This window comes from Copadichromis virginalis, linkage group LG1 (assembly GCF_057382275.1).
Source record: "Copadichromis virginalis isolate Kocher_CV1m ecotype Utaka linkage group LG1, C_Virginalis_male_GT1.1, whole genome shotgun sequence".
NCBI lineage: Eukaryota > Metazoa > Chordata > Actinopteri > Cichliformes > Cichlidae > Copadichromis > Copadichromis virginalis.
This window is the reverse complement of record NC_140618.1, coordinates 15810791-15831223: the sequence shown is the minus strand read 5'-3', so window position 1 is coordinate 15831223 and position 20433 is coordinate 15810791. Positions and strand designations below refer to the sequence as shown.

At 42.9% G+C, this 20433-nt stretch overlaps 1 protein-coding gene across 1 annotated transcript in view; it reads left to right on the top strand.

Annotated features, from left to right (window-relative positions):
- galnt2 (UDP-N-acetyl-alpha-D-galactosamine:polypeptide N-acetylgalactosaminyltransferase 2) overlaps positions 1 to 20433 on the top strand; it is a 65970-nt gene that overhangs the window by 22619 nt on the left and 22918 nt on the right. Inside the window, exon 2 of the mRNA XM_085452465.1 lies at positions 16096 to 16183. Coding sequence (XP_085308591.1) covers positions 16096 to 16183 — 88 coding nt within the window. The remainder of the gene's footprint in view (positions 1 to 16095; positions 16184 to 20433) is intronic.

Here is a 20433-nt window from a genome sequence, read left to right as displayed (position 1 = left end):
ACATCCACAAAAAGCACACCTTTCCCTTCTGACTTTAAGCGCAAACTTTTCTCCTTGTATGGCAAAGTAAATATTTATAGACTTAAAGCTCCTTCGTGTTCCCTTACACATACACACACATACACTCCTATGGTATGAGGTAATGTGCGATATCAGTTGCTATCAGCAACGTAAAACACGGATTGCCCGAGCATACTTTGAGGATCTTACTGTAAATTCATCCAGACAGTAAAATTCTGCATTTTGTGCTGCAATATATCTTTAAAAAAACACGCCAGGGGCTGCAGTTTTCACTGATTTCTCATAATGAACATGGTAATGAAGGGCAGATTTGCTTAACGCAGTCTGAAACCCTTTTTGGTGGCAGTAATCACAGACCTCCACTGGTGGTAGAGTAGGAACAATCAATTACTGTTAGGAGGGAGAAGAAGGAGGAGGAGGAGGAGGAGGGGTCATAAAAGACACGATGGAGGAAGAGGGGGGCAGTGAATGGAAAGAAAAAGAGAGGAAACAAGTAGTTGATGAAAGAGTTACTACAAGTGAGCTGGAGATTTCAACATCCCCACCCGCTGCACCCAACCACTCTGACCTACTTCCCCCCCCCCTCTGCTGAAACACACTCAGATGATTCAGCACTTCACTCCATCTCCCTCCCCGCCTCATCTTTCACCCTCACACTTGACATTTCTCTCCTTCTCCCTCTCGCTGTCTTTGTTTTGTTTTTTTTTTTGCTTCCTGTCTTTCGGTGTCTCCAGCAGCGCCTTCCCTCTTTTCTGAAAATTGAACCTGAACTCGCCCATTATCGGGAGTCATTTGTTTCAACTCCTACCAACTAACAGCGGGGGGAATAAGCAGCTTTCACAACGCTGGATAATCACTGCCGCCATGTAGAAATGTGACATTTTGAAAAGATTTCATGGCTTGGAAGAGAACATTTTGTTTTCAGACTGGTAATTGTGTGTGTCTGTGTTTTATTTATTTAATTTTGGCATTTTGCCTCTATTGTACAGCACAGAGAGGGCGAGGCAGAGGCAGGAAGGTGCTGAGAGAAGGGAGCAAAGGAAAACCAGAGAGGGCTCAAACCCGGGGCACGTATTCTACACGTCGAGCCACAGAGCCGCCTGAGTTTCTGTTTCTGGCCGTGTAATGTCATAAAGTCGAGGTTGTTATGACTTGAGTGCTGCTCGGTCAGCAGATAAAGGATAGATGGTGCAGGGATATAAACCACATGGTTGTACAGGATGCTGCGGCTTGTTTACATCCCCAGCCTTTTGTTTTTCAGCCCCAGCTGCTTCTGTCAGTGAGTGTGAATCACCTCTCCAGCTTTCTCTCATGTCTTCTTTCTCACCTTATCTCGCTCTCACTTTTTTAATCTCACTCTTTTCATGTCCCGCTGTTATCCTGGACAGAAGCACACAAGGTCCAGTCTCTGACCCCTCAAACACAGTATAAAAAAAACTGTGTCCTAAAAGACAAAAGGTACAACATTAGATTTAAAGAACACCAAAAGTCAAAGAAAGTTGTCAAAGGACTCTTTGCAGTCCTGTTAAAACTAACGCCTGAGTTATCCATAAGCAGGAAATCTAATTTATTTATTTTTTAATTATTATTTTTTAAATTTAGTTGTAATGTATGATGTTACCAGAAACTCCTTTTAAACCTACATTGTAACCTTCCACCCAATCTCATGCACACAATCCACATCGGGTCGACACAGCCCGTCACAAGTTGAATGGCGTGGAAGGATGCAGTGAACAGTTGAGAGGGGTTTCCAGTTATGTTGGAAGTTAGGACGTAGATTTCCTACGAAGTGGAAATCAAAGTTCAGCACACCCTCACTGCTTCCGTAGGAACTAAAAGGCCAAGGAGCCTTGTTGCTAGCATTCAAGTATATTTTAACACAATGCCACAGTCTTCCAAGGAAATTCACCCTAACATCAGACTGTGTACTACACAGTAGTGCCACATCTCAGAGTCCACAGGCTTCGGTTAGCATGTTAAATTTTGGCCGTACAATTTAAAAAAAAAGACTTCTTCAACCGTATCGCCACGTGTCCAGAAGCTAAAGCTTGCCCAGAAATGGATCATGGAACAGGACAGTGATAACAGCACAGCGGGGACTCTAAAGAATCAAGATGTTTCAATGGCCCAGATGAACTGCAGAGCTCTACGATGTGGACCTTAAAAGAGCTGTATGTAAATGAATGCCCGCAAACCCACAGAGAACTGAAGCAACACCATTAAGAAGACATTTCAGCCCAGACACTGACACTGAGTGGACAGTTGCTTTTCCTATGAAGTGTTTCACAAACTGGCCTCACAGATTATTTTTTGGCTAAATGTCTTCCCGAGCGAGCTTCACGTGCCTACTTTTTGAAATCCTCCTCCAGAGCCGCCTCCTGGATAAGCTTTTAATCATAGATGGATAGATAATGACTCTTTCGGTATATTGATTTCCATTAGTACCTCTGGCAACAGAAGTGCGCAGCATGCCTCAGAGACGCCGATCAGGTTTATGCATATTAAATATTTGATTATTGTCTGAGGTGCTAGCAGTCTATCACATACGGCACAGAAAATCAATGAATCCTAGAAACAAATGTTTGGCACATGCGTTTTCACAATAAGTGTGACTATCAAATTGTTTCAGCTTTAGTGAAGAAAGACTTCACTTGTTTGGCACGGTCGACAGGAGTTTCTTACTTTCCTCTCCAGGGTTTGTTGAGCTGCAGCTGTGGTAAATCGCAGCAGCAGGAAGCTTAAATGCTTAAAACTCGATTTTTTCCCCCTCGGGCAAAGATGTTCCACATGGTGGACATTTTCTCAGCACTGGAAGTGTGGTGGTAATTTGTTTTCTAATAAATGACAAACAGCGGGTGGTGCACAATTTTGTGCCTTTCCAGTAAACACTCTTTTGTTAGAGCAACAGGTTTTCAGTAGACCGTGTTCTTTTAATCCTTTCCTAGATGCTGTGGCGTTAATGTGGGGAGTTTTCACCTGTTCTGAAATTTGCTTCTGGGCGGCAGAAGTGACTGCTGCTGAAAACTGAGGAGCTGATGAGAATTCTTTAGATTTTTTTGTCTTTGTGTGTGTGTGTTTGTGTGAATGTGCATCTTTCCTTGCATGTTTGTGTGTGTGAATGTGTGTGTAGGATGCAGATGGGGTTTTGGGAAGGAAGCCAGCAAACACAATTGGTCCATTGAGCCGTCTTACACCCCCTGAGTCTCTCTCATTCTCTCTCATATGTAGACACACACAACCACTCGCGCACACACACACACACACCCTGGTGAGACTTGTTACAGTTTGCACTGAGCAGTCTGAATTCTGAGCCGACTGAAGTCAAAGAGGCTTCAGGGTTGTGTTGTGGTTTTCAACATATTATTCTGCCCCCCCCCCCCCTCCTTTCTCTCACAGAGCATTTTTTTTATTCAGGCGACAAAAGTTATGACATTACAGTTACAACAAAATGGGCGCACCCTGCATTTGAAGTTAAGCAATCATTTCCCAGAGCCGTGTGTGTGTGTGTGTGTGTGTGTGTGTGTGTGAGAGAGACACTTTTTTCCCTCAGTCATGCCTTATTCCCCTCGGGCAGAGGGGAAGCAGAAGCACTTTTTTGGGGAATGAATTCAAGCTTCTCTCTGTTGGAGAACTGATTGAAAGTTTGGGTATATTCATACATCAGAAAACTAGTTTATTGATTTGCTTGGGGGCAGCACGGTGGCACGGTGGTTGCCTCACAGCAAGAAGGTCCCGAGTTCAATTCCACCATCAGGCCAGCAGGGTCTTTCTGTGTGGAGTTTGCATGTTTTCCCCCGTGGGTTCCCTCCGGGTACTCCGGCTTCCTCCCACAGTCCAAAGACATGCACTTTGTGGGGATAGGTTAATTGAAAAATCTAAATTGCCCATAGGTGTGAATGCGGGAGTGAATGTGCGAATGGTTTTCTGTCCCTGTGCGTTAGCCCTGCGACGGACTGGCAACCTGTCCAGGGCGTACCCCGCCTCTCGCCCTATGACAGCTGGGATAGGCTCCAGCGCCCCCCACGACCCTGAAAAGGATAAGTGGAAGCGAATGGATGGATGATTTGCTTGGACTTGACAAGGCCGAGTCATGTGACAACTCACAGTAGTACAATAATGGGTGAATTATTAACAGAAACAAAGTAACCAACATGGCCAAGATTACATTGATTAATGAGGTTCTGAATGTTCAATTAATTGCCCAGCCCTACTTTTTCCCCCCTGTTTTTTATGTGCTTTTGTAATCAATCAAAGTGTCTACATATTTATTATTCATTGCCTTATTTCCTTATCTTATTAACAGCCTTGGATAGGGTATAATGCTGCAAGAAGGTGGAGATAAAGTGGCTAACTGCTACCAGGTGTCAGACCAATAAACCGCATGAAATGCTGTGTAATTACATAGACTTATAGAAATAGATGAAACATTGAAAGACAAAGATGACTCCATCACATCCATCAGAAGGTTTTGTGTGAGACTCATTTAAGTAATAAATTGACACGATGTGACTTGTTCCAGTTTAAGCTAGCATGCCCCAAGCCTACTAGGACTATTTGTAGTGATTTAAGATCAGTTTGGGGTGATATTTGAAAATTATTTGATTAGATTAGATTTTTTATTCTTTTATTTTTTTTTTAATGGTATACAGCACAAAACACTATACTGTGAGTACTGTTGCAGTGGTAGATAGTTAACCTGAACCTTATTTTTATTTACTAGCAGGATATACACACACACACACACACACACACACACACACACACACACACACACACTCTAGTATGGAGCTGGAAATGAGCATAACTGGCTCTCTTAAAGCAGCTCCAGCAAGATTGTTTGTTTTGATAAAATCGTTATTGTTCTAATCTGATTTTTGGATAGCAGACTATTTTCCTTTTAGCCCGACATCAGTAGAAAATTGGTCTGAGGACACACCTCCGCCTTGGGCCAACTTGCTCTCCATCAGTCACCCTGTGCAGCGTTATTCAGACAGCACAGTAGGTGAAGATACGTTAATGCAGTGAGAGTAATCACTCTTAAATGACAGGACAGAGATCACACGGTCCACTCAGACCGGTGCGACTGAAAAGAGCTGGATAAACCTCCTACTGACTGACTTTGGTGTCCTTTTAGCCCTCTCTAATGTCTCTTGATTTGCAGTTTGCTCTCTTTGTTGCTCTTATAAAGAGAGGATCAAGCATTTCTGCCAACAGTTGTGTGAGAGTTTAATCAGTGATGTGCAAATTGTTCTGCTGTGTTTCCCTTCAGCGCTATTTAGCACGAGCAGTTAGATAATTCAAAGCGTTTAGTGCTCAAGCAGAGTCTCAAATTAGTTTGGTGTGATGAAGACACCAATGATGATGAGGATGAGGCCTTTTTTTTTTCTTTGTGGTGCTGCAGCATCTTCAAGTGCAAACTAAAAGTAAAAATGTAGCGCTAATGACTGAGGGGAACGAAAGGAGAAAGAGAAGAGCAAAATGTGGGAGATGAGATGAGGGCTCGTCGGTGGGGGTTGGTATATGTAGGGGAGAAATAAAAGGAGACAGGCAGAGATGACAGGGGAAGGTGCGGCATGACAAAGAGCTGCAGGGAGGCAGGTCGATGAGAACGAAGATGAGATGCATTAAAATAAAATGAAGTAAGGAGAAAGCGGAAAGAGGGGGTGTTCACAGGTGAAGAGTTCAGTCGTGTGCGTAATTTGACAGTTTGATTTTAAAGTTTGTTGCTGCAGAGGCGCAGAAACCTGAGCCTCAAAATCGTTTTACTGGAAACAAAACTGCCCGCAAATGCCAGAAGCTTCCATCTGCATCCTCCCTCCTTATCGAACCTCGCTCTCCCCCTGTGTTTGTAATGATATTCCAGCTATGGCTGTTTTTTGTAAGACTTGTTTTGAGCAACAAGCTACTTTCACTGCTTTCATCTTTGATGTTGAAGATAAGATAAGATAGAACTTTATTAATCCCTCGGGTGGGTTCCTCTGGGAAATTCGATTGAACTGCTGCCAGAAGACACTGTGTGTTAGCGTGCATGTGTGAGGGGCCTGAGGATGCAGAGTTGTGATTAAAGAGGAGGGAAGAAACGGGACTTGTTAAAGATTCTTTCTTTTCCTGGATAAACGACTTGCAGCTCGAGCCGGAGAGGGGGGCATCGCTGCAGGGAGTCTGGGATTTTAACGTGGTCGCTGTGTGAACACATGCAGTCTCTCTGAGTCTCGTGTAGATGAAGATGTCAGAATTTTGTGACAATTGATTTATTTGGGAGAGGAGGGATTGTACTGTAGACGAAGCTAAATTTGGTCACCCAACGTATTGTCTTCCAGAAAGCACAGCTCTTAATTTGGTTTTCATTGTCAATGTAAATCTTAAGAGGCCAGTTATAGTTCTAACTTTGGAGTATGCTTTAGTTTGCTTTAGCCAGAGCGTCATCAGATGGGTACGAGGCTGTGTGCCTGGAGGAGACTGCGTGGACTAATCCATGGCATCTATAGATGTCCATGTCTCTGTACTGCATGTAATCCCTCCCTTTATCATTCACTTCAGCACCAAAGGGAAACTGCAGGCCTGAAAAATGAAGCCAACTCACACATTTCCTAAAAGTATTACTTATTCCAAAAGCAAATCGACCCGTATAGATTACCATGTTAAAATGTATTGCATAAAACCGCATGGTGTGACAGAAAGGGAAGCAGATGATCGCTTTACGCTTCATTTGGACTTTACAGAAAGACATTTTAATTGTGGACAAGTTGACGAGTGTAACAGTGAAACTAAAAGGAGAAAATGTAATTAATGCAGATGAGGTGAAGAATAGAGTGCAGGCAGGGTGGAGTGGGTGGAGATGAGTGTCGGGGGTGATTTGTGACAGAAGGATATATGCAGGGGGGAGGGTAGTGAGACCTGCTATGGTTTGGAGAGAGCAGCACTGACAAAAAGGCGGGAGGTGGAGCTGGAGGTAGCGGATTTGTACCCAGGGTGGTCAGTATTAGAAATGAGTTTATCAGAGGGACAGCTTGGACATGTGCAGAGGAGGGATGGTTGGAAACAGGGGACAAAGGATGTTGGATATAAATGCCGAGCTGGAGGAAAATAGGATGATGTAGTGACGGAGGACATGCCGGGGGTTGTGTGACAGAAGAGGCCACATCAGTATCCAGGTGGATTCACCTGGTTACTGGAAATTTGTGTGTTTCACACTGTGCTCAGTCAGCTCGGTTCATCAGCTGCTGCCAGTCCAGGTTTACACCCCCCTCCCCTACACAACACACACATTTTGGTCCCAGTATGTTATTGCATAAATAGGAGAGACATCATTAGATGATGACTGACAGCTGTGGCAGCCAATCTCTCCTGGCACTGCCCCCTGAACCCTCAGCTTCACCCCCTGCACTGCAGCTGAGCCAAAATCAGACCCTGCTACCACAATCTTACTGAGAAAAGGGACACCGCATGCTTACGCCGTAGCCACCTCAGTAACAAGGCAGGCTCACCATCAAGCATTTCCTGTTAATCATCTATTGTGCTGTAAATGGGACAGTAATTTATAAAATCAACAGCATGCTGTGATAAATCAAGCTTAAAATTAACGACCGAAAGCACACATTTATCAAGACTGTGTTTACATGCTTGTTACTTTAAGACAGAAGTAGGGTCATTTTCTCATAGACATACAATCACGCTTCTTTCTGGAAGCAGAGTAGTTGCCCCCTGCTGGTCACTAACAAGAATGCATGTTTAAAGCTTCACTTAAAAGCTGGCTTTGCTTTTCAGACCCTGAATTGCGATGGCCATCTTTTATATACTGAAATTTGTTCTCACCCTTCTGAGAAGTATTATCTACTGGAGTACCCACAGAGTGTAACCATGAAATTACACATATAATGTAACTGTGTCTCTAAGACTTTCGCGAAACATTTGAGAGTTCATGTCCAGTTCAAGTCTGGCGACGTATTAACATTTTATGCAGCTGATTCTTCCAGAAGTGTTCTTGTCTCATATGTGGTCCGGTTCAGTTATACTCTGTACTTAAGGCCACAGTGCATGGATGCTAACCTCGTCTAAACTCAGTAAGTCAGAAGCAGCTTGTAGGAGATCTAACTTGAGTTGCACGAGAGGAGGAAATATGATTCACAGGGTGATGTGAGGTACTTGTTTAAAAAGATGAAATTTCCATGTGCTGTGATGCTAGCTGGGCAGAGACTGTTGTGACTTGTGAGAATCTTCTTTTTTTTTTATGTTTATCTAACTAGACAGCCTGCATTTTATTTAAACTAATAGAAAAGTAAAGACACACTTTAAAAACCAGCTCACAGACACTGAGGGAAACTAGTTTGATTCCCTCTGGGACAGGCAGAGCTGCATGATATCTAGATTTTTGCTTTGAGCCCCTTACAGTGATATTTCTTCCACTCCTCAGGGAGGTTAAAGGTCAGGCTCAGCTGCTGACTGCCCTGCCTGGAGCTGATTAGGATCAGCATCCTGCTTAAGGACACTTCGGGAAGACAGATGCAGCCTGTCACAGTCGTCCAGTTGAAGGACGTTTTGTTTAATCAGGAACAGCACATGCTGCTGTAAGCCATGCTCAAACTGTCACACATGGTCATGAGCTCCAGATAACGGCCGAATGACTAAGATTGCAGATAGAAACAGCCACAATGAATTTTCTTAGTAGGGAAGCTGGTATGGTTGGGTGATATGTGAGCATTTTCTAAATGGCCATGTCCAACTGATAACAATTATCATGCGTTTACAGTTTAAGGTGTGCATGGGCAACTGGATTTAAAATTTACCTGTTTACAGATTTAAATTATCAAGGTGGCAAACCTCCATCCATCCATTCACCCATCCAATTAACAGCTGGTCCATTTCAATCAACCCCAAAAGACAACCAGTGTTGGACTCCATAATTGTCCAGTGAACCAACCTTAGTAGCTTACAGCCTCCATATAAACTGAGTGAGGAGCTTGAGCATCATCAGGGAGCTTGGAGTACAAAAGCATCCAGTTCAGGTGGTTAAGCAGTCCAATCAAGACATCACCTGGGAGCCTTACCTTGGAGACTTTCTGGTCACGCCCAACTGGAGACCTTGCAGATCACAACTCGTTGGAGGACTTCTATTTCAAAGGAGGAATAAAAGTGAACATATAAAGATTGACTAAATGTTTCCCCCACAAATGGAGCTAAAGTTGTTTCAATAATGGCAACTAAACCTGGGTGTGACATGCAAATTCTGTGTCAGAATTCATCTGTTGAGAACTGAGAACACAGAAATAACGTGTTGGTGCATGGGGTTATCGAGTTCATAGTCGCGTGCGTGCAGCTGTGGCCATAGATCCCAACTGTAGCCAGAGTCATGAACTCTTCAGATAACTTCACAAGAAGTGATTTCTGTAATTTGATTTCGCGTGTGAAGTGATTTCGCGTGTGTGTGTTGTTGTTGTTGACCTCTTGGCTGCTTTCCGAGTTAATCTATCCGTGGATGTGATCAGATTACTGTGGATTATACTGACTGAGGTTCTACCAAGACTGCATGACACACTCACATACACACTTGCAGACTTTCAGATGAGCGCACGATAACCAAACTGACACAGTAATGCATGTAAGCTCTGAGAACCCCACATAATAAATATGAGCTGACACTTGTTAAGACACACATGCACAGTTGGCCTGATCTGACGGAGGCTTAAAGTCCATCCCACTATTAGAAAAGCAGGTGTGATGGCTCTGGTGTGCACAGGTAGATGCTTCAGTCTGCAGGTAACAAAAAGTTTATAAAGTCATATTGTTTCTTGAAGTTGGTGTCTGGCTATATTTTGATGTTAAAATGTGAGAGGACGGCATGTTTGAGTTGATTGACACCCTGTGGTTATTTAGAAGCAGCGCTCGCGATTCCCTTCACACCAAAGAAAAGAAACTGCTGTTTTCGAACATGATATTGGTTTTGACAGTCTCAGTGTGTGTTCATTATATTGCCGACTTCAGTGCTTTGACATACAGCGTGTTCTCGTCACGTTGTGAAAATGCTGCTCACATCCCGCCAGGTGTCATTTCCTCGCCGCCCCATCCAGCTGCCTGTCTCTCTGTGTTAAAGCCTGACATAAAAAAATTAAAATTAAAGAAAAAACCCACACACACACTGACTTTTCTCAATCAATATGTTTTCTACATTGCTCAGTGTGTGGTAAGATGCTTAATCCTGCTCTTTATAAACCACCAGCGAAGTACAGAGATAAACGCACGCTGTTTGGTGGCTTAAAGCAAAAAGAACAAACCAATCACCGCAAAAGAAAAACAGAAAAACCAAACAAAAATGGGTTAAACCTCTTAGACACTTAAAGACATGTTAGCAGCAGCTCTGTGAAGAACAACAAAGGACAGTATGACAAGCAGAAGGTGTTTTAAACATAAATGTAACATTATCCCGTCTCAGGAGACAGGAGTGTCGTGGATAGATATAGAGCTGGACACAAGCTGGCTTTACACCATGACTCATTCCTTTGTGTGTGTGTCTGTGTGTGTGTGTGTGTGTGTGTTTGCTTGTGTGTATAAAGTCCCTTTTTTGACTCTGTGTCATGACCATCTGTCCGATGGCAGAATAAGCAAACGGCTGCCCAAGTGACGCGATGCAAAACAGAAAAATGAAGTGAGAGACACACACAAAGAAAGTGAAAGACAGACAGGAAGAGAGCTGCTCACAGGCCGGGACCAAAGAGCGAGAAATGAAAAATAGAAATCCACTTATAAGGTTTGTTGTTATCTTCTCATGAGCTAGATGACAAGATTAATATCTTTCTCACATCCGTCCAGTAAATGTGTATCTACAGCCAGGACTCACTTAGCTTAGATTAACAACCGGAAAATTGATCCCGGCCAAGAAAGGGTCTGGCTCTTGAAGCCACTTGAACATTGTTTTAAAATTCTAGTGGAGATCATCTGAACTTTTGAGGAAATGAGGAAGATTCTGCACACAAACAATATTTCCATTTGATGAAACATTGCAGCCATGACAGAGTGTGAGGTGTAATCATAGCCTGTATATAAAAAGTGGATGTAGCCACTGTGATGTCACCTTGGATGTCAGATTTGGATTCTTATTGTTGGTATTATTTATTGTTGATTAGCAATAGACTCTACTAATAAAATAATAGAATTTCACTCATCAGAACTGAAGCACAGAAGTCTTGGACTGGTTCGTCCCCTGCTGCAGGCTGTCTTATTTGTCCGATACTTGCATGAAAAAGGAGATGCCAACAGGACAAACGTAGTCGACAGGTCCTGTTCAGTGACTGCAGGTAGCAGAGGTGAGGACAAGGAGACAGTTACCGGACCAGCTGCCTGTGTCAGCACATCTCTCAAAGCAGCACCTAATTTTAGGCCTGGCCTGGCACTTTTCCTGATCTTATTGACCCCTCGAACTGCTACAAGCTGACAGACTACAAGCCACATTTACCCACAGACCCACATAGCACTTCATCTGATTAAAATCCACGGCCAGTTTATACAGATCAGCCATTACATTTTAACCACCTGCCAAATGTTGTGTTGGTCCCCCCTTTTCCTCCCAAACACCTCTGACCCAATGACGCATGAATTCCACTAGACCCCTGAAGGTGTGCTTTGGTATCTGCCACCAAGATGTCACCAACCGATTCTGTAAGCTCATCAGTTGTTAGGTGGGAGCTCCATGGATCGGAATTGTTTGTCTAACACATCCCACAGATGCTCGATTGGATTGAAATCTAGAGGATTTGAAGCCCAGGTCAGCACCTCAAACTTAATACTCTGCAGCTTTGCAGTCCCACATGCAACAAACTATGATGCACGGTTTATTCTGACACTTTCAATCAGAATATGCATTAACCTGTTTGGCTGTTTAAGCTACAGTAGCTCATCTGTTGGATCGGACTACGTGGGTCAGCCTTGTGCATCAATCACGTGCATCAATGAGCCTTGGCTGCTCATGACCAGGTTCACTGCTGTTCACCTTCCTTGGAACACTTTTGTTAGATACTAACCATAAAGACCAGGAATACTCCACAAGAGCCGCAGTTTTGGAGATGCTCTGACCCAGTCGTCTAGCCAGCACAGTTTGTCAGACTCGCTTGAATGGATTGTGAAAGCAATCCAGTGAAGGTACAGGATGGTTCTAGCCAGGGTTCACACGAGGAGTCTTCATGCTGTGAGGCGTCAGTTTTAAACATTGTAGTGAGCCTTAACAAAATCCAAATGTGTTGTTGGGACAGAAAAGAAAATTACCCCAGTACAGTTGTTATGAAGGGGAAATTAGCTTTTGGAGCCTGCCTCGTGAAGCTATTAGAGGAACTGGAGTTCTTAGCACTTTGTGTTGGCTTTATTTTTTAGCCCCAGAGGTTGCAGCTTAGTTTGATGCTGTGGAAAAATCATTGAGATTCAATTAACAGTCAGAACAAACCACATGAACCCGACATCAAGGGGTTAACAGTTGCTCAACATCGTGCCTTTCTCTGTTTCCAAAAGCCCACAGTGCATCACTGAGGTTGATTTTATTTCTCTTTAAGTGGACATCATTCTAATCAGTCATTTTTTTGTGCTTTGAGGAGAGCCAAAGAGGGGCTGAGGCCACTTTCACTAAGAGGTTTTCAAGCCGTTCATATGATGTGAGCTATAAAAATAGCTCGTCAACATCTGCTCCCTACTTACTTATTTAAATCATGTCTCAATCAGCGATTTGTCATATTTATAGTAACCATTTGTTGATAAATCACATGCCTGGCTCCTTACAGCACTGCATTGTTCTCATTATCTCCTAACGTTTTCTATCTTGGTGTGATCTGTGATGGAGAGTACTTCCCATAAGTCAGAGAGAAGTTTACACGGGAAGCACGTAGCTCAAATGTACCACATACAGCCCACCTCGACCGTAAGTGGGCCAGACCGGCGAAACTTCCTGTTGTGTCAGTGTAAAGACATTTCCACAGTGAATCACTGAAAAAAGAAGAGATGTAACTAAAAACCGTTGGCCTCGTTGTGGAGTCTGTCCCTGTGTGGGTTCAATCTCGGTACCCTCTTCCCCTCTTTAGGTCAAAAAACATGCATTTTAGGTTAACTGGCACTTCTAAATCATTAAATTGAATGGTTGTCTCTCTCTCTCTCTGTAAGCCCTGTCCAGGGTGTTCACCTCATGACAGCTGTGATAGACTCCGCCCCCTATGACCCAGAGTTGGATAAGCAGAAGAAAATAGATGTCCTCAGTTTTAGTCTTTTTCACTTTCCTCAGGTTTGTCAGCACAGCAGCCAATCGGAGGCTTTGGTGTATATGTTGTATGTGACTAAGATCTTTTGTAATACCCCGCTACCCCACAGTATAGTAATAAAAGACTAACATAGAAACTCATAAAACCTAAACCTACATTTCCAGATACTAAAAGCTAAACTGAAGCAAGCGAATGGAGTTAAATTGAACTGAAACAAAAATCTTGAGATGAATTAAAAATGGAAACTAATGAAGAAAAAAATTGGAACTAATCACTCTAACAGACTCAGTATTATCAGCACCTGTACTTTTCCTGCTGTAGCAAAGAAACGTGTAAAAATGTCTCTAGTGCACGACATAGTGTTTAATGGTGTACTGTACAATGGCCTTCTGCTTTACTGATGCGATTAAATATCAGTAGAATCTACGGGGTGTAGGTCACTTTACCTCCACAAATTGTAAGGGCTAGGAGAAGTGTTTATTAAAAATGAGGACTTCATTTAGAAGTTTTTTTTTCTTTTCTTTTTTTCATTTCATGATATATAAAGTCCTCTGGTAAGGTTTATATCAGCTGTGTTAGGTTAGATCCCCTGGTTATCCAGTGTCTTTGTGCACTGGCCTAGGTTTGCTTTGCACATTTGATGTTGTGCATGATGCTGCTGCACATAAGCACAGATGCTTTAGATGGAGGTCTTTTCACAGCAGCGTTTCAGCATGTAACTGCTTCTGTAGTGGGTCTGCGCGGTGGACTGGGAGGCATCCAGACGTATAAAGAAACAGATGACAGTTTCCTGGTGGGGGTGGGCGTGCTGGGAGAGAGTGAAGATGTGATAGATGCCATCAAATTTGTCTTGACAGAGACAAAGAGACACCTTGGCTGATATGAATAATTGTCTTATAATCACGTTGAAGTGTTTGGTCGTACTTGAAAGACTTGTGCAAACACGAGTATGATCAGCGACTGCAAAGAATACAGATCATCAAAACTAATGAGAATTCAAGAAGGGGGTGTGTTCCTTTATAACAAGTACAATCTTAATTTGATCTCTTCTCAATCACTTATTATAATGAAAGGTGGCTTATTATTTGCTCATAATGCAGCCAGCATTTGAAGAGTTGATAGTAAAATGTCTGCAAGTTGTTTCCTTTTCAGAAAACTGCTTCACCAGGAAGAAGTCCTGCACCAATTTGTTGCTTTATTTTACCAGAAAATCAGCCCCCATGTTTTATTCTTACCCCTCAGAACCTGTCAGACTGTGTTTGCACAGGAAGTACACTGCCAGCTTTAGTCTTTATCCTACGCCGAACATTACTCTCTAACTGTGCGCACACTCATCTGTCCTGAGCACTTATAGAAATTGATTTTATGTAGGATTTTTTTATATATAGTTGTTGCAGGTAGTGGACGGTCTAATCTTATTGCAGTCACTGAGAAAAGGTTGTGGTTTCAGAACAGACTGAGACTCTGTCCACAGCAGATGATTTAAAAATTTGGCATACAGTTAAATGATGGGCAACAGTCACAGAAAACAACAGCAGTTGTTTTTGCTAATATTAATGCATAAAAAAGCTGTGAAAATCCCTATTAGCCCTTCTGTCAGAGGTAGAAATTAACAGCTGAGTACAGTCTGCGGTGGTTTGTGACATCACGTCGTTATTGCCTGTCCTGAAGGCATAAAGAAAACGGATCAATAACACATTTTGGAGAGGCTGAAGGTGAAATGCGGGCTACAGAGCAAATAAGAAAGCTGAATAATAGTATTTCTGAAGTCAAGGGCAGCAGCCTGGACCCAGAGTGAATGCTGCTAATTGTGTTCCCTGCCAGCGTATCGATCCGGTGGGTTTTAATTGTAACTTATGTGGACAAGAGGATGGATGGGTGGCTCGGTCATCTGTCCATTTGTACAAATGGTGTGGGCAAGACAATGACGGTGTTTCTCAGAAGGGCTCAGAAGATGACTTTACAGGGATAAAATGAATGAGTGAAATTATGGAATCATGAACAGAAGAGGAGGAAAGGAACAGCCAAATTAGTGAGTGAAATAACGAACGAGTCGACCTCTGAATCGCTGCCAGCATTGATTTTAAATGGCTAACGGAGAGAAACTGACAGGCTGCAGATGATCACGGGAGTGTGCGTATTTTAACTGATGATGAAACCGCTCTAAAGCACACGTTGACTGGATAATTTATTGATTTTTAAATGCTTTGACCGTTCAACATCTTTGACCAGTAGAGCCATGTTTGCTGGACATCCTGTTATCTAAATAGTGAATTTGATTTCATGAGGTTTCACTGAAAAAAGGAGCGCTCAAACTGGAGGTGCTTCTCAGGCTCCAGAAAAGTCTAAACGCTCGGTTTCAAACTGCTCTGTTTGATGTCAAAGGGAGGGAATATCCTTAATGTGCTCTCATGCGTACAGCTCTGCTCACACAGCCACCCACCTGCTGTTTAAACCTTTTTCTGAAGGAAAGCCAATCAGATCAAAGTTGGCTTATAAAGATAGAAGAGCTAAAATGTCCATCAAGGTCCAGTAGAAGATAAATGGGGATCATTTACGAGCTGGGACTCACGCAGAGCTACTCTAGCGGTGTCCAAGACTTGAACTAGTGAAGCTAAAATGAGCTCTTTCCATTCTGCATGTTACGTTGCATTGTGAGGTCCTATTTTGTCTTTCCTTGCACATTTCTCTCTGTAATCTTCACAGCGCTTCCAAATACAAACAAATCAGATGTTCATACATTCAACTCACTTCTGTTTGCCTTGCTTCAGGTTTGTTTGCTGTTTGTACCCAAGCTCACAGTGTGAGAACTGTGACTAACCGCCTTTCTTAATGTTTTCAGGATGACTGGGTGTCCAGGGACTTGTCCGGTAGGACCAAAGGTCACAACTCTGACGACAAAGCCCACGGCCCGGAGACACTGCCACCAGGTAGGAAACGTCCCCACAAATCATATATCACAACCTCTCTGGCCCAGTTACACGGCTAAATGGGGACATTCAGAGAGCAAACCTCTGAGGTGCTACAACTTCAATAGAGTCAATGCAACAGGCTGAGAAACATCTGTTTTTATTCCAGATGCTGTTTCTCCTTGTTAAAACCACACACCATATATCAGTTTTGGATGTAGCCACTGTGGCCTCAGCTATTGGGGGGTGGAGTCCTGCTTTCAGTATATTGTTGTTTTTGTTTTTTAAACCACACATCACAGGAGGAGGAGTGGATCTGACTGTAAAAACTGTGGATGCTCACTCTTATACAGTAGTGACTTGTAAATTAGTGGAGCCAAAAGCAAGCTGTGGCTTACTGTCTGTATTTACTTAAAATGAGGCCATAATTTTAAAAAAATCATACATAATTAAGGTTTGATATGAGCAATTGAGATGACATACTTGTTAATAAAGTGTTTGCAAGGGTAATAAATCATGCAAGAAGTAGACTTCTTCTTATCTTTGCAAGCACACATTGTCAGAAAAAAAATCACATTTACTTAACTTGTCAGGCTTGGCAGCTTTTATATACAGTTTATTGCTCACAATGCATCTTGACAGCCATTGGTTGTGTTGTCCTAATAATGCTTAATTTGTCCTGTGCAGACATGGGAATGGAGCTTCAGAGCTCTGGTAAGCTGTCTTCTTCTTAACTTCTTAAACTTGTAGCTAACGTAGTGGTACATTTGCAGTAGTGCTCCCGAGACCTGCTGTCCTGTAAAAGTAGTGTAGTAGTTCCCTTTAACTGGCAGGAACGATTCATGTCTGAGGCACACGTGTGTCAAATTTATCTTTTATTCTTGATCCTTCAGGATCTGTGGAGTTCGCTTTCTCATTGCTTGCAGTTGTGACTGAACTCTAGGAAAAGGCACGACACAAATGCATACCAGCTGCAGAGCATGTGCACTGCAGTCACTGTAAACCACATTCATGTATCCAGAGAGTATTCCGCATCATGTTCCCACAACCGAAACCATTTCCTTTTTCAAAACGCGGTAACACAGCAGCATAGTTTGTTTTATTACCAGTAGAACATGAACATCCTTAACCTTATCGTGTTTGAATAACCACAGCGAGGGAACCCAATGAAATACGCACATCTGTATGGTTCAGACTTAAAAACAGGTTGGAGCCGATTGCCTGTCCAAAATAATCCAGGCAGCCAATTTCGATCTTCCCACAAACCAACTATGCGTCTCCACCCAAACTCTGAGAGACATTGTTTCAGTGTCCAGCAGCCAAGAGGAGAGCAGGAGGAGAATCTGATTTCTCATTCAGCACCCATCGTCAGGCTGACTCAAAGCAGCAGAAGCAGCCAACGCCCCTCCTTCACAGGCCCGTGACCTGCGAACGCTGAACACACACTCTCTTATCTGATCCAGCAATGCTATCCAATTTGAATGTTGAAGTGAGGGCATTTCAATTTCAGGGTGACATTACACTCAGCAATGACAGCGTATCACAACATCACCCAGAGCACACAAGGACACTTAAGAAGAGCAGAAAGAAAACAGAAGGAAAGTGTTGAGAAAGCAAGAGAACAAGGAGATGGAGCCTAAGAGATACGTGGAAGAGTAAAAGATTTACTAATAAAAACAGAGTAAATAAGTAAGTCTTTGGGTTCGTCAAAGATGGGTGCTGGTTATGTTTTGTTTTCTATCTAATCCTACTCAGACAGTCATTATAAAGTAAAAAGGTGAGGCGATACCTCAGATCTTCATTTTAAAAAAAAATTAAAGCATAAAATGTACTAAACGGTGTCACTCTGAGTATGTTAGAAATGTTTCATTGTTGCACTGACGCCTTGTTATTTTTCATGGTTGTTTTTAAGCGTTTTGTTATCGTTTTACCGTTTGAGCATGCCAAAAATATGTTTTATTCAAACAAGGGGAAAAAATGACTAAGATGGGGAGGGAGCAACAGCATGCTCCTTCCATTCAACACATCCAAATCCTCTGAAACAAGAAGAAAAAAATTTTTTCAGAGAAGTCAAAACAAGCCTGCACTGGCCCTCTTCCAGATCCGAATCCTTTACAAAGTGAAGAAAAAACTCCTCAAAGCTCTCAGTATGTGTTATTCTTTCTAGTGAACGTTTGGCATCATTTGTCTTGTCTGGTACTAAACATTTATTTGCGCTCGCCGGCTACTTCGTCAGTACCAGGCTGATCCCTCTTTGCCTTCAGAACTCCCTTAATTCCTCATAGCTTTGATTTGCCAAAGTGCTGGGAAATATTGCTGTATTCAAGTCTGCCACCAACAACCATCCCACATTCAGACTCACAGTGGGGTATATAATTATTTCATCCCCTGCTGAATTTGTAAGTTTACTCACTTCCAGGGAAATGAACAATCTCTATTTTTTTTTTTTTTAATTGAAACAGATTTAAAAAACAAAATACCAGGAAAAAAACGCATTACACAAGTTAAAGTATTTAAACTAGTACACCTGTCTACAAAATCAGTTTCTTTCAGTCCAACTTCTCCACCACCATGTGTGAGACTAAAGAGCTGTCAGATGATGTCGAGGGACAGGACTGTAGACGTGAATGAGGCTGGAACAGGCTACAACGTTATCAGTAAGAAGTTCAGTTAGAAGGTGACACCTGTTTGTGTGATTAGCCAGATATGTGATGCGGGGTGGGGGGGGGGGGGGGGGTTCAATTCTTTGTGAGCAAACTTACAAATTCAGCAGGGGATCAAATAATTATTTCCCCAATCACCTTGACCATGTCAACATGCCTAAATTCATTGAACTGCAGCCATGTGATTTGCTGATTAGGTGGGCCTAATAAAGTGGCTGCTGAGTGTAGTTATTTAAAATGATGCTTTTATAGATTTTTGGCTAGAACTTTAGCTGACGCCACTTTGTTTACTTTTCATATTTATGTTCTTGTGGATGCAAAGGAGTCGAAGCGGCTCAGAGTCCAGTGGAATTTCTTTCTGAACAAATTTTCTCACGCGTCACCTCGACCTCTTCCCAAAACGTTTTAGTCTTTGTGCCAGTGAAACAACAGAGTTGTTTCAGTCTGTGTGTTTAGCGCATATTTCTGTTATTATAGTGATTTAACTTGTCACAAGCTTTAGCCAACTGTGGTGTGTTAATCTCAGTCCCTGCAAGTGGAGCGATCCAATTCTCTGCTGCGATTTTAGTTTCTAAATCTGCTGAAAACGCGTTATAAAAATTCAGATTTGACGCCCTTCCATTTATCTACTTCTTTCTAGCTATTTGCTGAATAAGACGCAGACAGTGGCAGTGTTGGTCAGAGTATTCATTTATTTATAGATGAAGTGCCGTAGTGAGTCTTGATAAATGACTCTATGTGGGCGCATTTTCAGCAGTCGCAGTCCTATGAATCTACGGAGTGTTTTGTAGCACATGGGGAAGCAGTCTTTTCCCTACTTAAGCCTAAAATAGTAACACAGCTTCAGTAACGCCAAACTCAATAACTTGGGAATCTTTTAGCTTTTGCATATTAATCAACATCCTTCTCAGTGACTACAGTGACTAAGTGGCAGGTTCGTGAATGCATCACTTGGTGCACGGGAGCAGTGGCACAGATTGGTGCTGGAGTTCAGGCAGTGGGATCAGGATGCATCTCAATTGAAACGCATCCATTAAATACACATCGAGCACTGGTGCCCTCTGAGCTGTCTGCTAGGCAGTGAGGGCTCATGGTTCAGCACAGACTGGGGGAATGACACTGAGCTTGAATCCTTTTTGGCAGTTAGCATCACTTAGAAACGTGATGAGGGATTTCTACAAAATGCGGCAACAAACAAAAACAACAACCAGTCAGCCGCTGTGGGCTGAAACAGTTCAGCGACCGAGAGTCGGAGTGAGAGTGAAAGCTGTTCAAACAGCTATAATTTCAGCCAGCTGATCGCATCATTGACCAGTACTGCATGACAGAGGCTGAGCGCACATAGATGTACCTGCCGAAGAGGCCTCGCGGTATCGCGAACACAGCAGAAAAACGGGGCAAACCCGGAGAGAGCGGAGCGTTAATCCGCTGAAGGAAGCGGAGTAATCAACCCCGGGTTTAACATTCATTTCACCACATCGCTTACTCGCTGCCACTAAACACAGATATCAGCAAGGACATCACACACTCTGACGCACGCGTCTCCGAGGCACCGTTACACAGTCGCGAGCGGATCATAGTCGCGAGTTTCGGTTAATTGACACGCGA